The sequence below is a fragment of the Gouania willdenowi genome, chromosome 16, assembly GCF_900634775.1.
Source record: "Gouania willdenowi chromosome 16, fGouWil2.1, whole genome shotgun sequence".
Lineage (NCBI taxonomy): Eukaryota > Metazoa > Chordata > Actinopteri > Blenniiformes > Gobiesocidae > Gouania > Gouania willdenowi.
Genome location: NC_041059.1, coordinates 34847161 through 34867585, shown reverse-complemented (window position 1 = coordinate 34867585; position 20425 = coordinate 34847161). Strand labels below are relative to the sequence as shown.

At 38.5% G+C, this 20425-nt stretch overlaps 1 protein-coding gene across 4 annotated transcripts in view; it reads right to left on the bottom strand.

The window, feature by feature from the left end:
• gask1a (golgi associated kinase 1A) overlaps window positions 1–17141 on the bottom strand; it is a 45531-nt gene extending 28390 nt beyond the window's left edge. For all 4 annotated transcript variants that reach the window (XR_003675832.1, XM_028471240.1, XM_028471242.1 and 1 more), the window contains exon 1: window positions 17013–17141. Coding sequence is in view for 3 of the 4 variants with exons in the window: in XM_028471240.1 (XP_028327041.1) it covers window positions 17013–17027 (15 nt within the window). In the remaining variant the exon portion in view is untranslated. The remainder of the gene's footprint in view (window positions 1–17012) is intronic.
• Window positions 17142–20425: the final 3284 nt, after the last annotated feature.

Genomic DNA, 20425 nt, shown 5'->3' with positions numbered 1-20425 from the left:
CCTGGATCAGTGTGAACACGTGGCATCCTCATATAGACCCTGCCATCGACCACATGTTCATCGATTCACTACAGCAACTTTCCCATGTCGGAGGGAGAAAAACTCAGGGAGGATTACAAGGAAGTAAAATTCCAAATCAAAAAGAAAGGCAACAACGCCACAGTCATAGAACAAGGACAGAACACGTGGCAAAGTATTAGAGACCGCCTGAATGTGTAAGTAGTGCACAAATGCACATTCACTGAAAATATGTTACATGGGTGGAATCTTCTGATCTGTGTGATCAATGCAGATGATTTCAATCCTCCTTTGTTTAACACAATTTAATATATTAAAGAAGCAACAATGGACAGGTTTTATTTACTTCATCCTGCACCCTTCAACACTTCTTTTGTAAAACCAACACTTTCTAAAACTGCTCATGTATGGAATGGAAAAAGATAAATGGGCTTTGTGTTTCCTGGTGTTTAAACTCCTTTAGTTCTCTGCAGTTAACTTTACTTTGGTGGTCCATGATTTTACACACCACTAGTTAACTGGGTCTTGGTATGCAATAACCATTTATTATCTGAGTAGTTGGAGCCCACAGGGTGGCAATTACTTTCCTCCCTGGAGCTCCTGAAACTCAGCAACAGCAAACATAGACTTTAAATACAGATAGAGCAGGGTGTTCCCTGAGTGACGGTCACATTGCTGTGTACTACCAGCATTTAGTAATACCAACTAACGTAAAGCAGTTTAATATGCGGATTTAGGAAGAGATATGATATGATTTGACTGGCTGCGAACGAACGCGGAAATAAGCCGTTCATTTCTAAAGAAGACGCCAGTTATAGAGCATTAGTGTAGAGCCTCCCATTTTACATCATCACAGAAAACAGAATACAAGGGACTCACATTCTAAAACATTTTTTTTTTCTCACATTAAAAATCAGGCCCCAACATGATACGAAAATGCCTCACATGCATGTTTAGGACAACATCACACATTTACAGGTGACCATTGTCATTTATCAGACCAAACGGACTCATGACTCAGCAAAACCTCCATCAGATGAAATGGCGTCAAATGACGGTTTCAGGCTTAAAAATAAAAGTCGTCAGACTGAGCAACCTCACTCTGTAAAATATGAGATGGCGTTTTTTTATTTTGAAAAAAAAAAAAAGTATAATTGAAGAAGTAAGTTGAAAAGCTGTTCTTTCCTTTCATTTTTTCAAAGTTAAAATATATCGATGTATTGATTGATTAATAAATACATATACTGTATATTAACCTTTATAAATAGAAAATAATAGCCTTCAATTTACTCTCTTATCCAAAGCAGCACATATTGCTGAAGTATTTCCTGTTTCTTCAAAATACATTGTCATCTCGTGTTTTTTTCGTCCTGACGCCGTTGAGTCTGACAACTTTTATTTGGAAGTCGGAAGCCATTTAATTTGACAGCGTTTGATCTGCTGAGACATGAGTCCGTTTGTTCTGATAAATGACAGTTTTCCAGATACCTCACTCTGAGACCTGAGGATGTCCTAAAATGTACACCGTACATGTGTTGCAAAAGGACAAATATGTCCCATTCCGGATATAATCCCATGAGAATGCCTACTCTACTTTAACGGTTCGACTAGTTTTGTGATGAACATTCGGTCCAGATTATTGTGACTGCAATCTAACGTCAAATGGCTCTGGTTCACTGTAACTACTTCTGGAGCACATAAAATGAAAAAATAACAACAGTAGTTGATTCTATTAACCCTATTAAGCACTTTCAGATGACAGTTTATTCAATCAATGCATGCAACGCACAGCATTTGACGTTCAGTAACATTAACGGCATAAAAAGTAATTAGTTAGATTACCCCGTTACTGAAAAAAAAAATTCCAAACACTGGTCAGAACTGATGGACTATGATGCCAGGCCAGATGTTCAGCTGTGGTTCTCTCAGGGCAGGGGTCTGCAACCTGCGGCTCTGGAGCCTAATGTGGCCTTTTGACTCTTTTGCAATGGCTCCCTATAGCTTAAAAAAACTATTGAAATAAATAGTTTTGTTTTTTTTGCAGATGATTAATGACAAATCAAATCAGGATATGACAATTTGTTAACCTAAAATAAATCACGTGCAATGACTCAGCACCTTCCTACTTCACCTCCTGTAACATCTACAGACCATCAACTTTCCTGCACCTGTGGCTAATCTTAAGTTTTAAATCCCTGGTAAGATAATTAAACCAACAGAAAATAGAAGAAAATAGAGATTTTAATTGTGTGGGAACAGATTCATTAAACCACCAATGTGACATTTAAATATGCATGTTTTATGTGTGACAAGAATGAGCAATTAGCATGTGTTGATCACATGATCATGTGTGATCAAATATAAGTTACTTTTTGTAGACTTTCAAATACAATAACTAAAAAAAATATTCTTTATATAACACTGTGTTAATGTAAACTGAGATGTGTAAGAATTTGAAGATGCAAGATACTGTTTAATTTCTTGATGTCAATTTATTTAATTTTCCATTTCCATTTCCATTTACATGATCAATATAAATGACATCAAATTAAATCAAACATTATTCTATATAATTTTAACTGTATATAATTTAATACACTGTATTGTCTTCATAGAGAAGGTATTTTTTGGCTCCAGGGGGACTTTAATCCAGGTGAGATGAGGTTAAATGGTTCCTTGTAGAGTAAAGGTTGCAGACCCCTGACCAGGGGAAGAGGGTTAGGAGACCCCACTATAAGAGCTGGACCCTCTGAATTTAATATCATGGGATGAAGCAATGCAGATGCTAAATTGGTTATGCTACTGTTAAGTTTATTTAAGTACAGCATTTCTGCAAAATAAAAAAATAGAAGAATACATGTAACCTGTTATTATGCTTTACTATTACATATTTTTTTTAATTGTTTCGTCTTCTATTAAAATTATATAAAATAAATGACTTGTTATTTCAACCGCTGCTTGTTGCAGAAAAACTTAATATTGTCACTAAAACATTCAAACATTTAGCAAATATCTCAAGTCATTGTCAATCTTTACTTTATACAAAACTACGGCTTTTTGAAAAGCACTTATAAATAAAATGAATCATTATTATTGATGGGACAAGCGAGATGTGTGAAAAAAATAGCATGAGTTCTCACTTTGAAAAGGTAAATTTACGAGGTACACCATTCATTAAACAGGTCCATGATTATTTTTATTAACCTAATATTTTAATTCAATTTACAAATTTGAAAGAATTGCACAAGATGGACAGGTCGATAAGTGAACTGTAGTAACGCCAACAGCTAAACAGTTTGAAAAGTCAGGAAAAACAAAATTTTCAGCTCTTGTGCAGCATTAGCTTTAGCAGCTAAGTCGGTCTTTGTGCCTCAGAGACCGATACCATGTTTACGCAAAAAATCTTTCAAGGAATCAACGATCCAACGGGTAAAATAATCTAAATCTCTGTCAGACTTGCTTCCTACACCGTCAGCCATGGCAAGTTTATCCCTCTTGACCTTTGACCTAATGCGGAAGTACTGAACCAGTACGGAGAGTGTGAAAAGGCTTATTAGTGTTGGTGCTTTCAGCTGTAGAAAAATAATCAGTGATGTGTAATGTGTGCCTGAGAGCTCATCAGGTATGCTTTACAAAGCTCTTTATTTTGCCTACTGATTAGCATGAAGTGTGTTTGCAACGTGGTTGATCAAAGGAAAATCAATTCCAGAATCCCTCTTTTCTTTGGCTCTGAAGTTGTCACGGCGCCATAAAATTCCAGAACAGTTTATTTTAATGGCAGCTTATTTTAAAAAGCTACCTTTTGATAAAACTGACCTCTTAACAAACACAGAACTCACTTCTCTGCTAGACGACTTAAAACACAGCGCTCCACCGCCTTCCTCCTTTTTGGCAAAGGATTAAGGAAAGCAGAGCATTCTTTGTGTCAGTTTAACTCCAAATCATTTATTAAAGCTGTGGCTCCACGTGGCTGTGAGGGAGTGATCAGATCATTGCTGCTCCTCTCTCAACCATTGCTTCTGCTTCTTATTATGCTCCTTGTCCTTGTTTGACACTATAAATATTTCATACTAGCACAGCAGACACAAGCTTTTTTACAGCGTGACCACCTCCGAGCACTCGTTTCCCTGTTTTACAATCACGCTTTAGGCGTCTGACAGAGAGAAAGACGAGCACAGCGTCCTCTTTAACTCTGTCCTAAAGCTGTGAACAGTAGAAGCAGGCAGAGCCATCAGACATCGTAAAGCCAATAGTGATTATTGTAAGCTGTTATTACACTCACACTTTAAAGACCACATTCAAAATGAAATAAATGCTCTGGCAAACAAAAAGGATATCAAAAGAAACGGTCACATTTACAAATTAAGAATGGACTTCTTTATGTTCTGAGGAACGTCACGATTTGATTTGATTATAATTCAGGGTGCTACGTTAACATTATTCAACAATTATCACAATATTCGATGTCTGTTTTTTTTTTCCCTCACTTTGTGGCTACTTACATGCTTTTAAACAAGGTTCATGTGTCAGTATCCATTAATCAAAGTAACCAAACGGATGTTTCTCCATTATATTTTATTCATGTCAAATCACCAAATCCAACAGTAATCATAATAAAAATGAATTAATATAACAATATTAAATTAACTATAATTCTTTGAATCCTTCGTGCACTTTACCTTCTCTCTGCTCTGTGTTGGACGTTTTCGTAAAAACAAGGCAGATTTTGTTGTGTGATTAAAATGACCATAATAACACCAAATTGCATATAGAGACGTGTTTTTTTAGTAATACATTCAGGGTCCCTGGGAAACGTGAAAAGTGGACATATGAAGACTGTACTTTGATTTCCTCTTATCATGTTCATTTCCTGGATTTGTTCTGTGTGCTGTACTATGACGCTGTTTAACTTCTTACCGGGTAAATCACCACGGTAACTTACGCTGAATGGCTTACCCGTTTGGGAGTGGGTTAAATCCTGGCTAAAATCTGAGTGAGTATAAAGCCCCTCCTCCTGACCAATCAGTTCTCTTGGAAGACAACCTGCCTAAGACTTAACGGGTCATTCTCTGGACACGGTGCTGTGTGGATCTGATCTGACAGGAGAGAAAGAATGGATAGATGCCTGACAGAAGTTGCTCTGCAGGGTGTCTCCGTGTTTGTGATTGGTCTGACGCTGCAATCTCTGCCCTTTTTATGAAAGCTCTCATGTAGCCAGGCTGAAATCACCTGGGTTTAGTGAACATGTTGATATCCTGCTTTGTATTACAGCTGATATGTGACAGAGGATGTTTAGTTAGGTGAAGCAAACAGAGAAATATCAGGATATCTTCATCAAGTTTACATGCTCATGGTCATCCTACTGAACGTGTCCAATATGGCAAGCAGGAGAAGGTAAAAGATAAAGGATGAATTATTGTAGTTGTAGATATCTCAAATTCAGCATTTTAATTTAACTCCACTATGTTTTTAGGAGCTTGCATGTTTCCTTTGTTTATATCACATGAATGCAGTCATTTTCAATTGCAAATTGTGGAAAGTACTCTTTTTTTCCACAAATCTTGCAATTTCTCACCTACAATTGCACAAAAATTATTCTAAATTACACAAAAATTGGTGACAAAATTAAGAATTTTTGATGTGAATTGAACGGATATTGAAAACTTATTTTTTTCCCCACCTAAAATCTGACAACCACTTGAGATCAAACTGGCCCGTATTTTGGCCCCTGAACTAAACTAAACACCCGTGTCCTACTGTTATGGTTGCTCTGCCATCTTCATGTTAGATTGGCACAGATTTATTTGTTTAATTATTAAGAATATGTAGCATTTCTAAAATACTTCTGAGTTGAGGCAAACATGTGCACACATGTACGAATTTACAGGATGGTAAGGAAAAGCTAAATCCTTAGATTTGTTTTTAGTTGTGCCAACAAACACGTCCCAAAGAGGTGAGTGTAGGTAAGGCTGGGCAATATATCGATATTCAAGATATATCGAGTATTCCCTTGTGGTGATATAGAAAATTACAATATTGCATTTATCGATACAACACTTTAACTTAGGGAACACCTATTAACCATTAATTAGTTGCTTTTTCGCAGTAGTAACATATTGGCTCTTAATTTGTCATCATTAAGTACTTTTTAATGCTTTATTAAGTATGTATTAATGCTTTAGTCTTATTAATGCATTTTTAAACACTTAGTCTCACAGTCCAAACAGGGTTAGGTTTAACCTAACCCTAGCATATTGAGATCATAATTCATATACAACAACTTCATTACTTACTGCTAATAAGTAATAATTCTGAGGTTATTGAGGGAAAACTCTTAGTTAATGGCTGACTGGTTGTATAATAAGGTCATGCAGAATAAGGCATTAATAAGTACTTCTGACTACAGGTGGGAGACAGACTGGCTGGTGTCCTGGTGCAGCCAGAACAACCTGGAGCTCAATGCTTTAAAGACAGTGGAGATGATAGCAGACTTCAGGAAGAACCCAGCCCCCCTCACCCCCCTCACCCTGGGAGACTCTACAGTGAGCTCTGTGGAGTACTTCTGCTTCCTGGGGACCATCATCACTCAGGACCTCAAGTGGGAGCTGAACATCAGCTCCCTTATCAAAAAAGCTCAGCAGAGGATGTACTTCCTGCGGCAGCTGAAGAAGTTCAGTCTGCCAACAAAGATGATGGTGAACTTCTACAGCTCCATCATCCAGTCCATCCTCTGCTCCTCCGTCACCATCTGGTACGCTGCAGCTACGGCCAAGGACAAGGCCAGACTGCAGTGTATCATCCACTCAGCAGAGAAGGTCATCGGTTGCAATCTGCCCTCCCTCCAGGACCTGTACCCCTCCAGGATTCTGAGGCGTGCAGGAAAGATTGTGGCCGACCCCTCCCACCCCGGTCATAAACTGTTTCAATCTCTCCCTTCTGGAAGAAGGTTTCGGTCCATCAGGACCAGAACCTCCAGACACAAAAACAGCTTCTTTCCCTCTGCCACCATCCACATGAACACACCCAAGTCACCCACTGAACCCCCCCCCCCCCCCCCCCCCCCACCCGATCATCACCTCCATGATGACATTATCTGCTGCACTGTGTATATATATATATAATATATATATATATATATATATATATATATATATATATATATATTTATATTTATCCTATTTATCCTTTATTCTCTATCTATCCTTTATTTATCCCTCATCCTTTATATTTATCATTATTATTATTATTATTATTGTTGCTGGGTTGTTGTTTGTTTTTTTTCTTTATTTTTTATTTTTTGTTGTTTGTTTTGTGCACCAACTACCAAGACAAATTCCTTGTACTGTCCTTAAAACTGTACATGGCCATTAAAAACATTTCTGATTAATAATGACTAATTAAGAGTCAATATGTGACTAATGTGCATGATAATAAACAACTAATTAATGGTTAATAGCTGTTCCCTAAACTAAAGCCTAACCCTTATTTTATTTTGTTTTAAAATACTCGTTTCAGGAGATCACGCCATCACTACTTCTCAGAACAACATGAAAAGCACAACTAGATGGATTTGTGTCCCAACCCAGACCTTCCCCTAAACAAGCCACACTACAGAACTCACTCACATGTACTGTCCTTTATAGGAGAAAAAGCCCAAAGTGGCACATATTGCACAGCTGTTAGTTAATAAACGTGTCTATGTGGCATTTTGCATCGACAAACTTAACCCAGAATCATCTTACTGCTAAGACTTTATTGAATTAAAATTATTGTCGAATATTGTAATTTTGAGAGTGAGTTTTGCTCCATATCGTCCAGCCCTAAGTGTAGGTGAGCAGTTTAAACACTTTGTCAGTGACTCTGAGTGCTGCATACAGACACTATACAACCTAACACTGCTTTGATTTATCACACAGCTGAAGACTTTTATGAAACATGACATGGGATGGCCTTTAAAGCCGTTAAAAGGTAGACTTTAAAGTCTGCACAGAAAGGTTCCTGCTTTGGAGGCCCAGGAGAAGATGAATGGATGTAAACTATGTGAGTGTTTACCAGCTGGATGCTGTCGGTTCTTTAACACTTCCTTGGTGTGAGTTAGTGAAGCACAGTTAGAACTCGCTTCAACAGACTCCAGCTTTGAGAGGTTATAAAACTTAGCTTTGGAGCTGATTGAACTTGTTTGGTTTTTTGATCATGTGGACACCAGAACACTTAAAAATAAACCCACTTGGCAAAGGTTCAGTACATTTAAATGTGAAGCCTCGATCCTTTACAGTTACAACCTTATCTTAACATGCATGTATGAGGCATTCGTGTGTGTCGGAAGAATCCTGGCTTTGTAATGAGACAGACATTTGGTGGATGAGGAGTTCATTTAGTTTCTGATGAGAAATAATGCTTCCAGCTGGTATTTGTCTGTGGCAGCATAGAAGCTCTAATATCAGAGTAAAGGGAATGTGTGTGGACATGTTTCAGCTAATACACACTCACACAATGCATGCAATGAAAGTATGATTTTCTTTCTGCAGCCAAGGGACAAGAAAGTCCAACTGAGAACACAATGAACAGCAATGCTGGCTGTTCAACATACAAATCTAGACTTTACACGGTCAGTGCTTTGTGGGCCAAGGAAGGAATTCCTAGGTGGTTCCCGCCAACCGAGGAGCAGCAGACGGCTGTAAAAGTCCAAATCTGTCCAAATTAGTCTGCCACCCTCAGCGAACTCATTGTCCTTTACAATTGTACGCGTCTTCAACCACAACAAGAGGGAGAAAAAGAAAAAGAAGAGGAGGAGGAGGAGGAGGAGGAGGAGGAAAGTCTCCTCTGTGGTATTCCATGTGGCACTAAAAAGGCCAGAGTCTGTCTGCACTGCATGTGGAACCACTTAGAAACGTGAAATACAAACTCTTTAAACGATGAGTGATCAGCTCATAGGAAAACACTGTGAATGTGCCAAACGTTTGCTGCAGGGAAACAATTAAAAACTATAAAATATCACACAGCATTAACTGTCATTCAAACACACACAATTATTTTAATGTAACCAACTTTGACTGATTAATGCAGTAAGAAGAACATGATGCTCACAGATGTTTAGCTACACACTAGAAATAACTGCTCCTTCAAGACCCAAACTTTTCACAACCCCTTCAGACATTTAGCTTAAAGCCACGTACGCCCTACTCCTGCACATAAAAAAACAAACATAATAATGTATTGTCAGAAAAAAAAACATCCCTACAGTGAACTTTGTCTCTAAATTTGACATATCCTGTTGAGGAATAATACGTGAACGTATCACTCGCTGCTGTGACTAGGCCTGGGCCCATAACAGATTTTGTCCCTCAAATTATTGCCGACAAACGTTATTATTGTCGTTTTTTTTTTTTTTAGACTAATGTGAAATAACATATCATAACAATGCAAGTACACCCTTTCAAATGCAATTAACTTGTATTTCTCATTAGTATTTTTTACCATTGTAATTGGAATGTCAAGAACTTTTAAATATTTTAAACAAATAAAACTAACAATTAAAATAAAATGGACTGTGTTTGCAAAAAAATGCAAAAAAAAAACACCTCAAATGCAAAACCACACACAACCAAAGCAATAAATAAAATGGTTTATCAAGTCACTCTCAAAAAACAAAATTGCACTTGCAATAAATATGAAACAATGAGGCACAGAGGTATATAGTTGTACATTCCTTAACAGGTAATACTTCCAATCCAGTTAGAACCTTTGTAAACAAAATTGCTAGTGCCCCCGCCTCCCCCTGTTTCATTCTGTTCCGTTTTCATTCAGTCTTAAACCGCATACAGAAAGGACCAAGTAGTTTCTAGTTTACTCCGTTCATTCTGCTATGGAACAAACATGCAGGTGCTGAGGGGGAACCCTCTTGTCATCCAGCCTGTTTGGAGGTGAAAGACGAGGAAAAACAAAATACCTAAACTTAGCTTGGTTGCTAGCCCCGCTCGGCATCCCCGCTTCTGCTTCCGATCACACCGCTTACATCTCCTCCACTGGCGGACAGCGCGTGTAAGAGGCTCCGCTGCCTCATAGGCCGCTGGGTGTAGCCGGCGTAGCAATACGAAGCTACGTAGCATAGTAGGTCCAGAGTTGCTGCATCTACCGGACTATAACGGTTTGATTTACCTAAATCTAAGATTGCCTGGTGGTGGTATGCTATTTTAGAGTAATTACGCTGCAGGTTCACTGAGAAATTATTAGAACTGACTGAGTTATCTGCTGTTTAATATCCATTGGTAACACTAGCCTCTGCAGCCGACAGGCGCGCCGCCAAATACGCATGGATATGCCAATATACCGAGGCCGGCAAACTTATGGAGTTCATTTTATTTACCGTCCGGTTAATTGATTTATCGATTATCGGCCCAGGCCTAGCTGTGAAGACAGTAACTAGAGGCTCAATGCCATACCTGTCAAGTATCCTGTTTTGGCCGGGAAACTCCTGTATTTTGCCCCTCTTTCCCGCCATCTTCCCATATTAGTATTTTCCCGTAATTATCCCGTATTTTAATGTAATAAATAAAAGATGCCTTACTAAACTGAACGCCGTCACTAGCCTCGCGAGAACTTCCACCTGAAATGGCCTGAGTGACAGTTCTCGCGAGATTAGTGCTGACAGCGGCAACAAACCCTGAAACAACTCAGAAGAGATATAATGAATGAAGACGTTCTGGTGAAAAATAACAAAGAACTGGTGTAAATACTTTGTAAAATGTAACATAGAGTTTATCTTCCTAAAGACCATCAGGATGGGACACAGTTACACGTTCTGTTAGATTAATAACTGAGATTTTAACGTCTACCACAGTGGAAGGAACGACGTAAGTCATCATGAAAAATCAGCCAATCACAATCACCACAAATATACACTGCTTTATAAAGTGTTAAAGAATGTAAAGTCTGTAATAAATATGTCATAAGTGAATATCAGAGAACCACATGAGTGAGCATGAGAAATTAAAAGAAAATATATAATGAAAATAAAATGTTAATTTCTAACTTAAAGACAAGCAACGTGATATTAACAGTAAATATGCAATGTGTTGATTTGTATATAAACTGTAAGTATATTAAATAAACATGTGTGCTTCATATACACATTTATGTTTTAAATTTAGGCTGTTTATAATTAAGGAATTAGGGCTGGACGATATATCGAGATTCAAGATGTATCGAGTTTTCTATATTGGTGATATAGAAAACTATAATATTTCATATATCATATGAAACAAAATACTAGTTTTAAGAGTCGCTGCTTTTACTTCTCAGAACAACATGTAAACATGTCTATTGATACAGCAACGTATCAATAGACTGCAAGTCTATTTATATGAAGCGCCCCTCATTGGCCAGTTTAAGTCACATGATAGGTGCCCACATGACTTAAAGTTCCGTCAGTTTTATTTTAGTTTGTTTTTAGCTACCTCGCTAACCCTTTTGTTTTAGCCCTAATCCTGACCCTAACCCAGGAAATACCGTAAAATGTTTTTTTTTTTTTTTTTTAATATATGTATTTTTAAAGGTGAAATTTGCAATGTTAAATATGTTAAAATGAAAAAACATATATGACAAAAGTTGGATTCAAACCCACGGTAGTGGAAAGAAGAATCCGTGAGGCAGACACCTTAGACCACTCAACCATCCTGACACGGTGAAAACTAAAGCTGAACGATTAATCACATTTGCGATATTCTTGCGATATAAAACACGATTTTCTAATCGCAAAGGCTGCAATTTTTTTTTTCTTTGGACCAACAAGCTGCATCCTTATCGGCCCTGTTACAGGTTGCGTTAATCCTCAAGCCTCAGACAAGCATTGATACTGCCGAGCTGCCTGTAAGTCCTCCTTAATGCGGAGCTGACTGATGGGAGGGGCTACTGTCGCTTCTTCGCCTCGCTTCATGAGTAGGCGTGTCTGGAGATGCTATCTACACTTTTATTATTGTTTTCAGCCAAAAAACTGCACACTACAGTAAAACACATGACTATTTAAGCAGCTATTGTGATTTTGAGTCAGAAAAGTGTGTGTTGCTGCAAAGAGCAGCAGAAGCAGATGAGTTGTGTGTGTGCGTCGTGCGTTCTCCATGGCTTAGCCCTTAGCCATAGCTGATAGATCACATATTATCTTACAGCTAAAACGTTGTGAGTTAAGAGGAAAAAACGGGTAAATCAACATAGTTAGCCTTGTTGGCACATCATCATCAGCTCACTAATTCACCTTTTGCACAATTTTTCATTAAGTTATGTTTGATATGCTTGATTTGAATAATAGATCGTTTATTTAGTGTTTTGTTAATATAAAAAAGTAATTTATACAGTATTTTTTTATTGTTATTTATACATTTATAGTGTTTTATTTACTATTTATTTTGTATTTTTTATTTATTTTGAGTGACATATTGTTAGAAATGTTCAAAAAATAAACAGGTTGATGTTCATTATTTGTTTTTTTTTTTGTTATTTTGTGTTTTTCCATTGATTTAAAAAAGTAAGTTATCAATAAGAGTAGTAGTATAGTAGCATACCCATCCCTAACGTTGAAGAAGTAAAACCACAGATTTGTTTGCTTTATTGTTGTAATCTGTGCTTTAAATTTTACATTTCATATTTATTTAAAGTTTAAATAAATCTGAAATTGTTTAACATAAAACAGATTGATTTATTGCTTGTGTTCATTGAAAAACACATGACAAGAGGCCCTTAATAAAATTGCGAATTAAATCGCAATATTGAAGATTATTTCACATTACGCTTATGTGAAAAGGTCGGTAAACGTACCCATAGTCCCGGAAGCTATTGATACGTTACGCCATCGATAGACACTTCCTTTTATTAATTAGTCCCTTTAAGAAGTGTGTAAACAGCCCCGTGCTGTGCAGAGCTTATCACTCTGCTGTTGTGGAGCGACAGAGAGTTAGTTAGAAAAGAGAAACACATGCAGTGTTTCCTCAAATGTCTCTCGGTGCTTCCAACACTCAGAACTGATAGAGTTTAACAGCGGACGGACGGACGGACATCTGCACTGAGCCTCTGACAGACAGCCGCTAACACAGAGGAAGCAGCACAGCTGCACATGCACTGGGGGGAGGGGAGCAGAACGTACTATCTGAGCGTTTAATAATTATTCCGTGTCTACTCTGTAGTGCTGATATGAGCCTGATTAGACAATGGTGTGATTTGGCAGAATAAAAAACCCTTTGGATGTGCTGTGTATGGGCCACAGACATATGACACAGACAAGGCACCGCAAGGGATAAAATGTGCACTACAGACGGTTGTACTATCTCCGTGCATTGACTTCAGTTAAGCAGCCAATAGAAACGCCCCTAAACAGCTCATAGAGCAATGTGTTTGTAGATAGATCTCTGATTGGCTGGAATTCAGCATCACACTCCAGGATTTCTAAAGCCTGAATATAAAGCCAAGAGAAGGTCCAGAGATTACAATATGCTCAAAGGTGAGTATGGATTTTTGACCAAATGACCCAAAAAAAAAAAAAACTTCCACACTGCAGCTTTAAGTGACAGGGAAGTGAAAGGAATCACTAATCCCAGAGGGACGTCATGTTTTTCTTATTCATCAAATTAAGTTACAAGATTGTTTGGTTGTTTCTATTCAGACTTGAAAGGCTAATGTCAGATGAAAGTCTAATTAATCCTGAAATGATGAAAAGAGCTGCAGATGCAAACCAGAGGAGAGCACACACACGCACACAACACACACACACGCACGCACACAACACACACACACGCACACAACACACACACAAACAACACACACACACGCACGCACACAACACACACACAAACAACATACACACACACACACGCATGCACACAACACACACAAACAACACACACACACGCACGCACACAACACACACACAAACAACACACACACACAACACGCACGCACGCACGCACGCGCACACACAAACAACACACACACACACACACACACACACACACACACACACACACACAACTGAGTCTGTCTTTGTCCACAAGCTCGTAAACGTTTCCAACACATGACGTGCAGGTGGAGTCTGTATTCAAACTGTTGGATGAAGGAGTTTGGCATCATTCTTTATTCACTGACATCAACTTGAATCAAATCAACCTTTTTTTTATTTATTCTGCAACATGTGGAAAAACTGCTGGTGTGATAGTAACAGTACCAGTAAAAGTACCAGTAAAAGTACCAGTAAAAGTACCAGTAAAAGTACCGGTAACAGTACCAGAAACAGTACCAGAAACAATACCAGTACCAGTAACAGTACCGGTAAAAGTACCGGTAAAAGTACCAGTAAAAGTACCGGTAACAGTACCAGAAACAGTACCAGTAACAGTACCAGTAACAGTACCAGTAAAAGTACCAGTAACAGTACCAGTAAAAGTACCAGTAACAGTAGCAGTAAAAGTACCAGTAAAAGTACCAGTAAAAGTACCAGTAACAGTACCAGAAACAGTACCAGTAAAAGTACCAGTAAAAGTACCAGTAGCAGTACCAGTAGCAGTACCAGAAACAGTACCAGAAACAGTACCAGTAACAGTACCAGTAAAAGTACCAGTAGCAGTACCAGAAACAGTACCAGTAGCAGTGCCAGAAACAGTACCAGTAACAGTACCAGTAACAGTACCAGTAACAGTACCAGTACCAGTACCAGTACCAGTACCAGTACCGGTAACAGTACCGGTAACAGTACCAATTATTTAGGAAACAACAATAAGTCACACTTGAAAGTCAAACCTCCTCTTTGTCAGATATGATCAGTTATTTGGATCAATGATCCTGATCACAGTGATCATTCACACTTTAAAGGCTAGGAAGACATTTCCATCATGTCGTGGCTGTGCTGTTTTATGATCAAAACTAAATAGTAAAAAAATAGACTTGATTTACATATAACCACCAAAGCACTTTACAGTATTCACACACCAATGGGACAGAGCTGCCATGCGAGGCATTAGTCGACCCATGGGAGCAACTTACCGTTCAGTGTCTCAGGACACATTGACACATAGACAGGTATAGACTGGGATCAAACCCTGAACCTCTGCATCAGAAGAGGACCACCTGAGCCACGGTCGCCCCAAACATGTAACAGAACTAATGACATGACTAGAGTATGTAATGCTAAAAGTCATGGTGCTGTAGAAGCAGCTCAAAGAGCTCAACAAGGGGATTTATCGCTCATCCCCAAAATCTCAGCACCGGTGTTTTTCTCCCATTTTCAGTTTGAATGTCTACAGACAAATAAATGAATGAATTTTTTTTTTTTTTTTCATTTTACGAGGTGTATTTTGCTTTTTTCTTTTCTTTTTTTTTTTCTTTTACAGTTTCTTATACATAGTGTGATTACTTTTTAGTTTTAATGTATTTAGAGGCTGTAAGAAAAAATCAATTTGGTGATATATCGCAATATTTCACTGCACGATTATTAGAGGTGTCCTGATCGGATATTGATATCAGATATTGGTCCGATATCAGCCAGAAAACGAATATCGTATTTTATCGGCCTGCATCTAAAATCACAGATATAAGCTCTCCGATAAAAATTCCCGCTCCAGCATTTCTATCCATAGGTGACTGTGATTCACACATCAACAAAGTAACGTACTGTTGCTGACTATTGTTCTCTGTGTGAGTAACATCACTTGATCAAGCCTTTTCTAACATTCCACACTATAAAATAAGTAACAAAAGTATGTATGATTTGTGCTGATATCATATTTGATCAATATCGGTATCGGCCGATGCGCAAGGCTGCAATATCGGTATCACATCGGAAGTGAAAATGTTGTATCGGGACATCCCTAACGATAATTGTATCCACCCAAAAAGGAATTCAAGAATCAGAATCTGTTGAAGAAACAAAAGTTCACCTTTTTTATTTTATTTATTTATTTAATTTTTGATAATAAACATACCACTTGTTTTTGATTATGGTACTTAAATTAAAGTTAGTTACCCTTTACTAGTTATCACAAGTTTAAAAAAATAAATAAATACAAAATGTGTTTTATGCTATTTTGTATTTGTAAAAATGAAATTTGTAATAAATATCGTATTATTTAGTATTGGGATATCTCAGTGTTGGGGACAATTATAAGTGTAATCGCATAATTGATCATTGATTACAATTATAATGTAATTATAATTTAAAAATCTGTTGTTCTTGTAACAATAATTAAATCGTAATTGAGTTCAGATAATTGGCTTTCTAATTTTATTTGCCATGAAAAGTTACGGTTCTATGTATAGTTTTACACATACGTAGTTAACAATTATTAAAATGTGTTTCATATCAAACATTTTACCATAAGAAAATTGAAATCTAAAGGTATACTGACGCCCACACCAAAAATATGGAAACCAATACTTTCATTGATTAGGAAGCATAACAAAGTAATCAATAGATAGGAATTACATGAGATGATAGATATTTCTTTTAAGTGTATTTTACAGCTGATTTAGGACCTGTTATCATGAGAGATGCTACAAAAGGAAGGTTAACTTTCATTAGGTTATTTATTGTGATTAATTGTAATTGAAATTTAGTAATTGAAAATTTGTATTTCACTTTCTGAGGATAAAACATAACTGGAAAATAATGCTGGTCACTGTAATCGTAATTGAATTGTAATTGGACATTGGTAATTGAAAATGTAATTGTCACTGAAAAATGTAATTGACCCCCATCTTTGGGATATATCATATCGTGACATGCAAGTCGTGAATCGGATCGTCAGATTCATGGCAATGCACACCTGTAGTTAATGATGTAAAATAAATTTAAAAATAATTAATTTTATTACTGTAATTTACCGCTACTGTGACATACGTATTTCACAACTATTAATAAAGTTTTATCTTATCTAAAAACGTAACTTCCTTTGCAGAGGTAATGGTATCTGCTCTGTTATCTGTGTTTGATTCATTCATAGCGTGCACACTCTTACCGTGCACGGCAGCATTCCCACTCCCCCTGCTTGGACCAGTCATCCAGTGCTCTAACATCCCATCATTAGCTCTCCCTCCCAGTCACACCAGTGTCAGGTACAGTGGGTAATGCTGCTCCTCTCTCTCCTTCCCACAGTTCCTGATGGTAATGCCCGCCTCTCGTTCCACTGGGAACGTCTGGGAGAGCGGATTTCAAAATAAAAGCAGGGGGTTATTCCACTACCCTGTCTAAAAGGGACAGATTTATTTTTTTTGCTAGTAGGTGTGACGAAGAACAAAGTTCACGATACGAAAGTGAAAAATAGAGCATACTTTCACATGACGAACTGTGTATAACTCAAGGGAGCCACTTTTAAAACCATTATAAATGTAATTGTTTTATTGCAAAAAAAAAGACTTGTGAAATTTAAAGATATTGTTTATTATAAAATAACACAGATAGTGTTCAAAGCAAAAATAAATGCTCTTCCAGAAAGCATTAAAATGTACTTTTCACTACAGACCATCAAATACAGCCTATAAGAAATTGTTCTATTTCATCCCTACTGACCGCCAGAGGCGGTGCTTTAGCACTGGATATCTACGTCTCACATATGCACTGGTCGAGCACCTATACCAACAAAGTAACCTGTGACACCCGAGTGACCCCCCGGAGTCTATAAGTTCTGATGTCACCGGTGGATCTTTTCCTTTGAATCTTCTCGCGCACATTTGGTTGCTTGTCCCGTGAAGGCACATAAATGTGCTGGAGCTGCGGGCGATTCACCTAGCCCTGGAACATTTTATGCCCTTCATGTACGGGAATCAAGTCCTAGTCCGGTCGGACAACATGTTGGCAGTGACACAAATAAACCACCAGGGTGGCACCAGGTCACGGCAGTTACTACGAGTGACAGAGTGTCTCTTACGCTGGGCTGTTCCCCGGCTTGTCAGCCTGAGAACGATGCATGTGCCAGGGGAACAGAACCAAGTGGTGGATTTCCTCTCTCGAAGGGGACCCCCACCTGGTGAATGGAGGCTCCACCCCAAGGTGGACACCTCTGGGAACTTTTCGGGGAGGCAGAGGTAGACCTCTTCGCTTCGCCCCTCGGGCAGGACGCTCTCGCACACGATTGGCCAAAAGGGTTGGTCTACACACCGACCCACTGCTGAATGACTGTAACGATGCTGTAAGAGCCACCATCCTGAACGCGTTGGCACCATCCACCCGAACGCAATATGAGAACAAGCTCAAGACGTTCTCCGCCTGGTGTGCAGACAGGCAGCTGGGCCCTGTCCACTGCCCGGTGACTGCTATCCTGGGGTTTCTTCAGTCCCTCCTGGATAGGGGCCGCTCGCAGTCCACGCTGAAGGTCTTTTTTGCCGTGATTTCCAGCAGGCATGCCCTGGTGGACTCGGCCACGGTGGGCTCCCATCGGTTGGTGACCCGCTTCCTAAAAGGGGCCTTAAGACTCCGGCCTCCTAGGATCCAGAGGGCCCCGGCATGGGACCTGCCCCTGGTACTTGAGGTGCTGGGTCGACATCCCTTCAAACCCTTGGCACAAGTGGAGCTCAAGTGGGTGTCGGTAAAAAACGCGTGTCTCGGCTAAGCGGGTTGGCGAGCTACATGCCCTTTCAGTGAAGGACACATGTTTGAGGTGGCACCCTGAAGAGGGTCGGGTCACATTGTGGCCGAACATGGCCTTTCTTCCAAAGGTGTTGTCATCCTCGTACGTTAACCAGCCGATCCGGTTGGCACACTTAGTACCAGCGTCAGAAGGGGTGTCAGAACTGCTGTGCCCAATTCGGGGAGTGTATCTACTTCGTGGGCTTCCCTGAAGGGAGTACCCATTGTAGCGGTTTGTGCTGCAGCCTCATGGACCTCGCCCAGCACCTTCACCAGATTCTACAGGGTCAACGTGGCTACGCCGCCCCCTTTGGAAGCGGTCTTGGCCATCAATTGCTCAACATCCACTATGTGAGGTAGGTCTCTGGATTCCTCATGACACTGTTGACATTGATCATCCAGTGCTAAAGCACCGGATGATCAAGTAGGGATGAAATAGAACTAAAGTTGCGTAACTACGGTTCTATGAATCCCGGATGACTGCCAGAGCGTTCAGTCACTCGGAATCACTGTGGTTTCGTGAGAAGATTCCTGAGGAAAAGATCCACCGGTGACACCGGAACTTATAGACACCGGAGGGTCACTCGGGGGTCACAGGTGACTTTGTTTGGTATAGGTGTTCAACCAGTGCATATGTGAGACGTAGATATCCAGTGCTAAAGCACCGCCTCTGGCGGTCATTTGGGATTCATAGAACCATAGTTACATACGTAACTTTCTATTTATATTTATTTTACCAAAAGCAAGATTAGAAGTTAAACGAAGATGTCTGTCTGTTCTTGGGGTACTTTGTGGAATACTGTTGATAAAGAAATAAAAATGAGTGACACACTATTTAATTTCAAAAAGAAAATGTTACATATATTTTTGGGAGTTATGTGAAGCAGTAGAAATATGTTTGTGTTGGATATAAAAGAAAGTTATTTGAAAAAAGGCAACTCAAATGTACTTGTTGATCGCTTGCATTTCTTTTGTGAGTATTATTGGAAAAGGTAACTTGAATGTCATTTATGTTAGGCATAGAATTTTTTATTTTTTTTTGTCAGACTGAAAGAACAAAACTGAAAGGTTATACCCAGGGTTAATGTTCAGTTTTCAAACGCAATAAGACCAAGGTACTTTTTGTTTGTTTAATTTGTTGGCCAAAAAGTACCTCTTGGTCTTGTTATAAGTAAAGTTCTACTCTGCAAGTAAATAAATAAAACGCAAAAACAGACACTGACAATTCATGCCAGGCAGAAATTAAAACCAAACCATGTCATCGTGACATTTTTCAAAAGAAAATTCCTCTCTGTGCAGGAACTTTGCATAAGTAAAATAAAAAGTAAAATAAATAAAAGTAATATATATATATATATATATATATATATATATATATATATATATATATATATATATATATATATATAACTATTTATGACCTATGATTGGTTATGAACTTTTAAAGCAGACATAGGCAACCGGCAACCCTGAAGCCACATTGTATAATTTTGTGTGGCGCCCATAGTCAATGCACAAAATTACTCCAAAAACACACAAAATTACAGAAAAATACACTGAAGGACCACAGAAATACAAAAAAAAATGACAACAAAAACAATCTAAGCCTTTATTATCCATGTATTAATGCTCAGATTTGTCATTATTCTTAATGCTGACATGAATTTGGATGACGTTCCCTTTGTGTCAAACAATCATTTTTTGTGAATAACTGTGACCCATCTCTTAAAGGGTTGGTTAGTTAGTCGTCATTCACTGTAAATGGATCATTTTATTGACCTTTCAAACTAAATGAGAATATAGTGA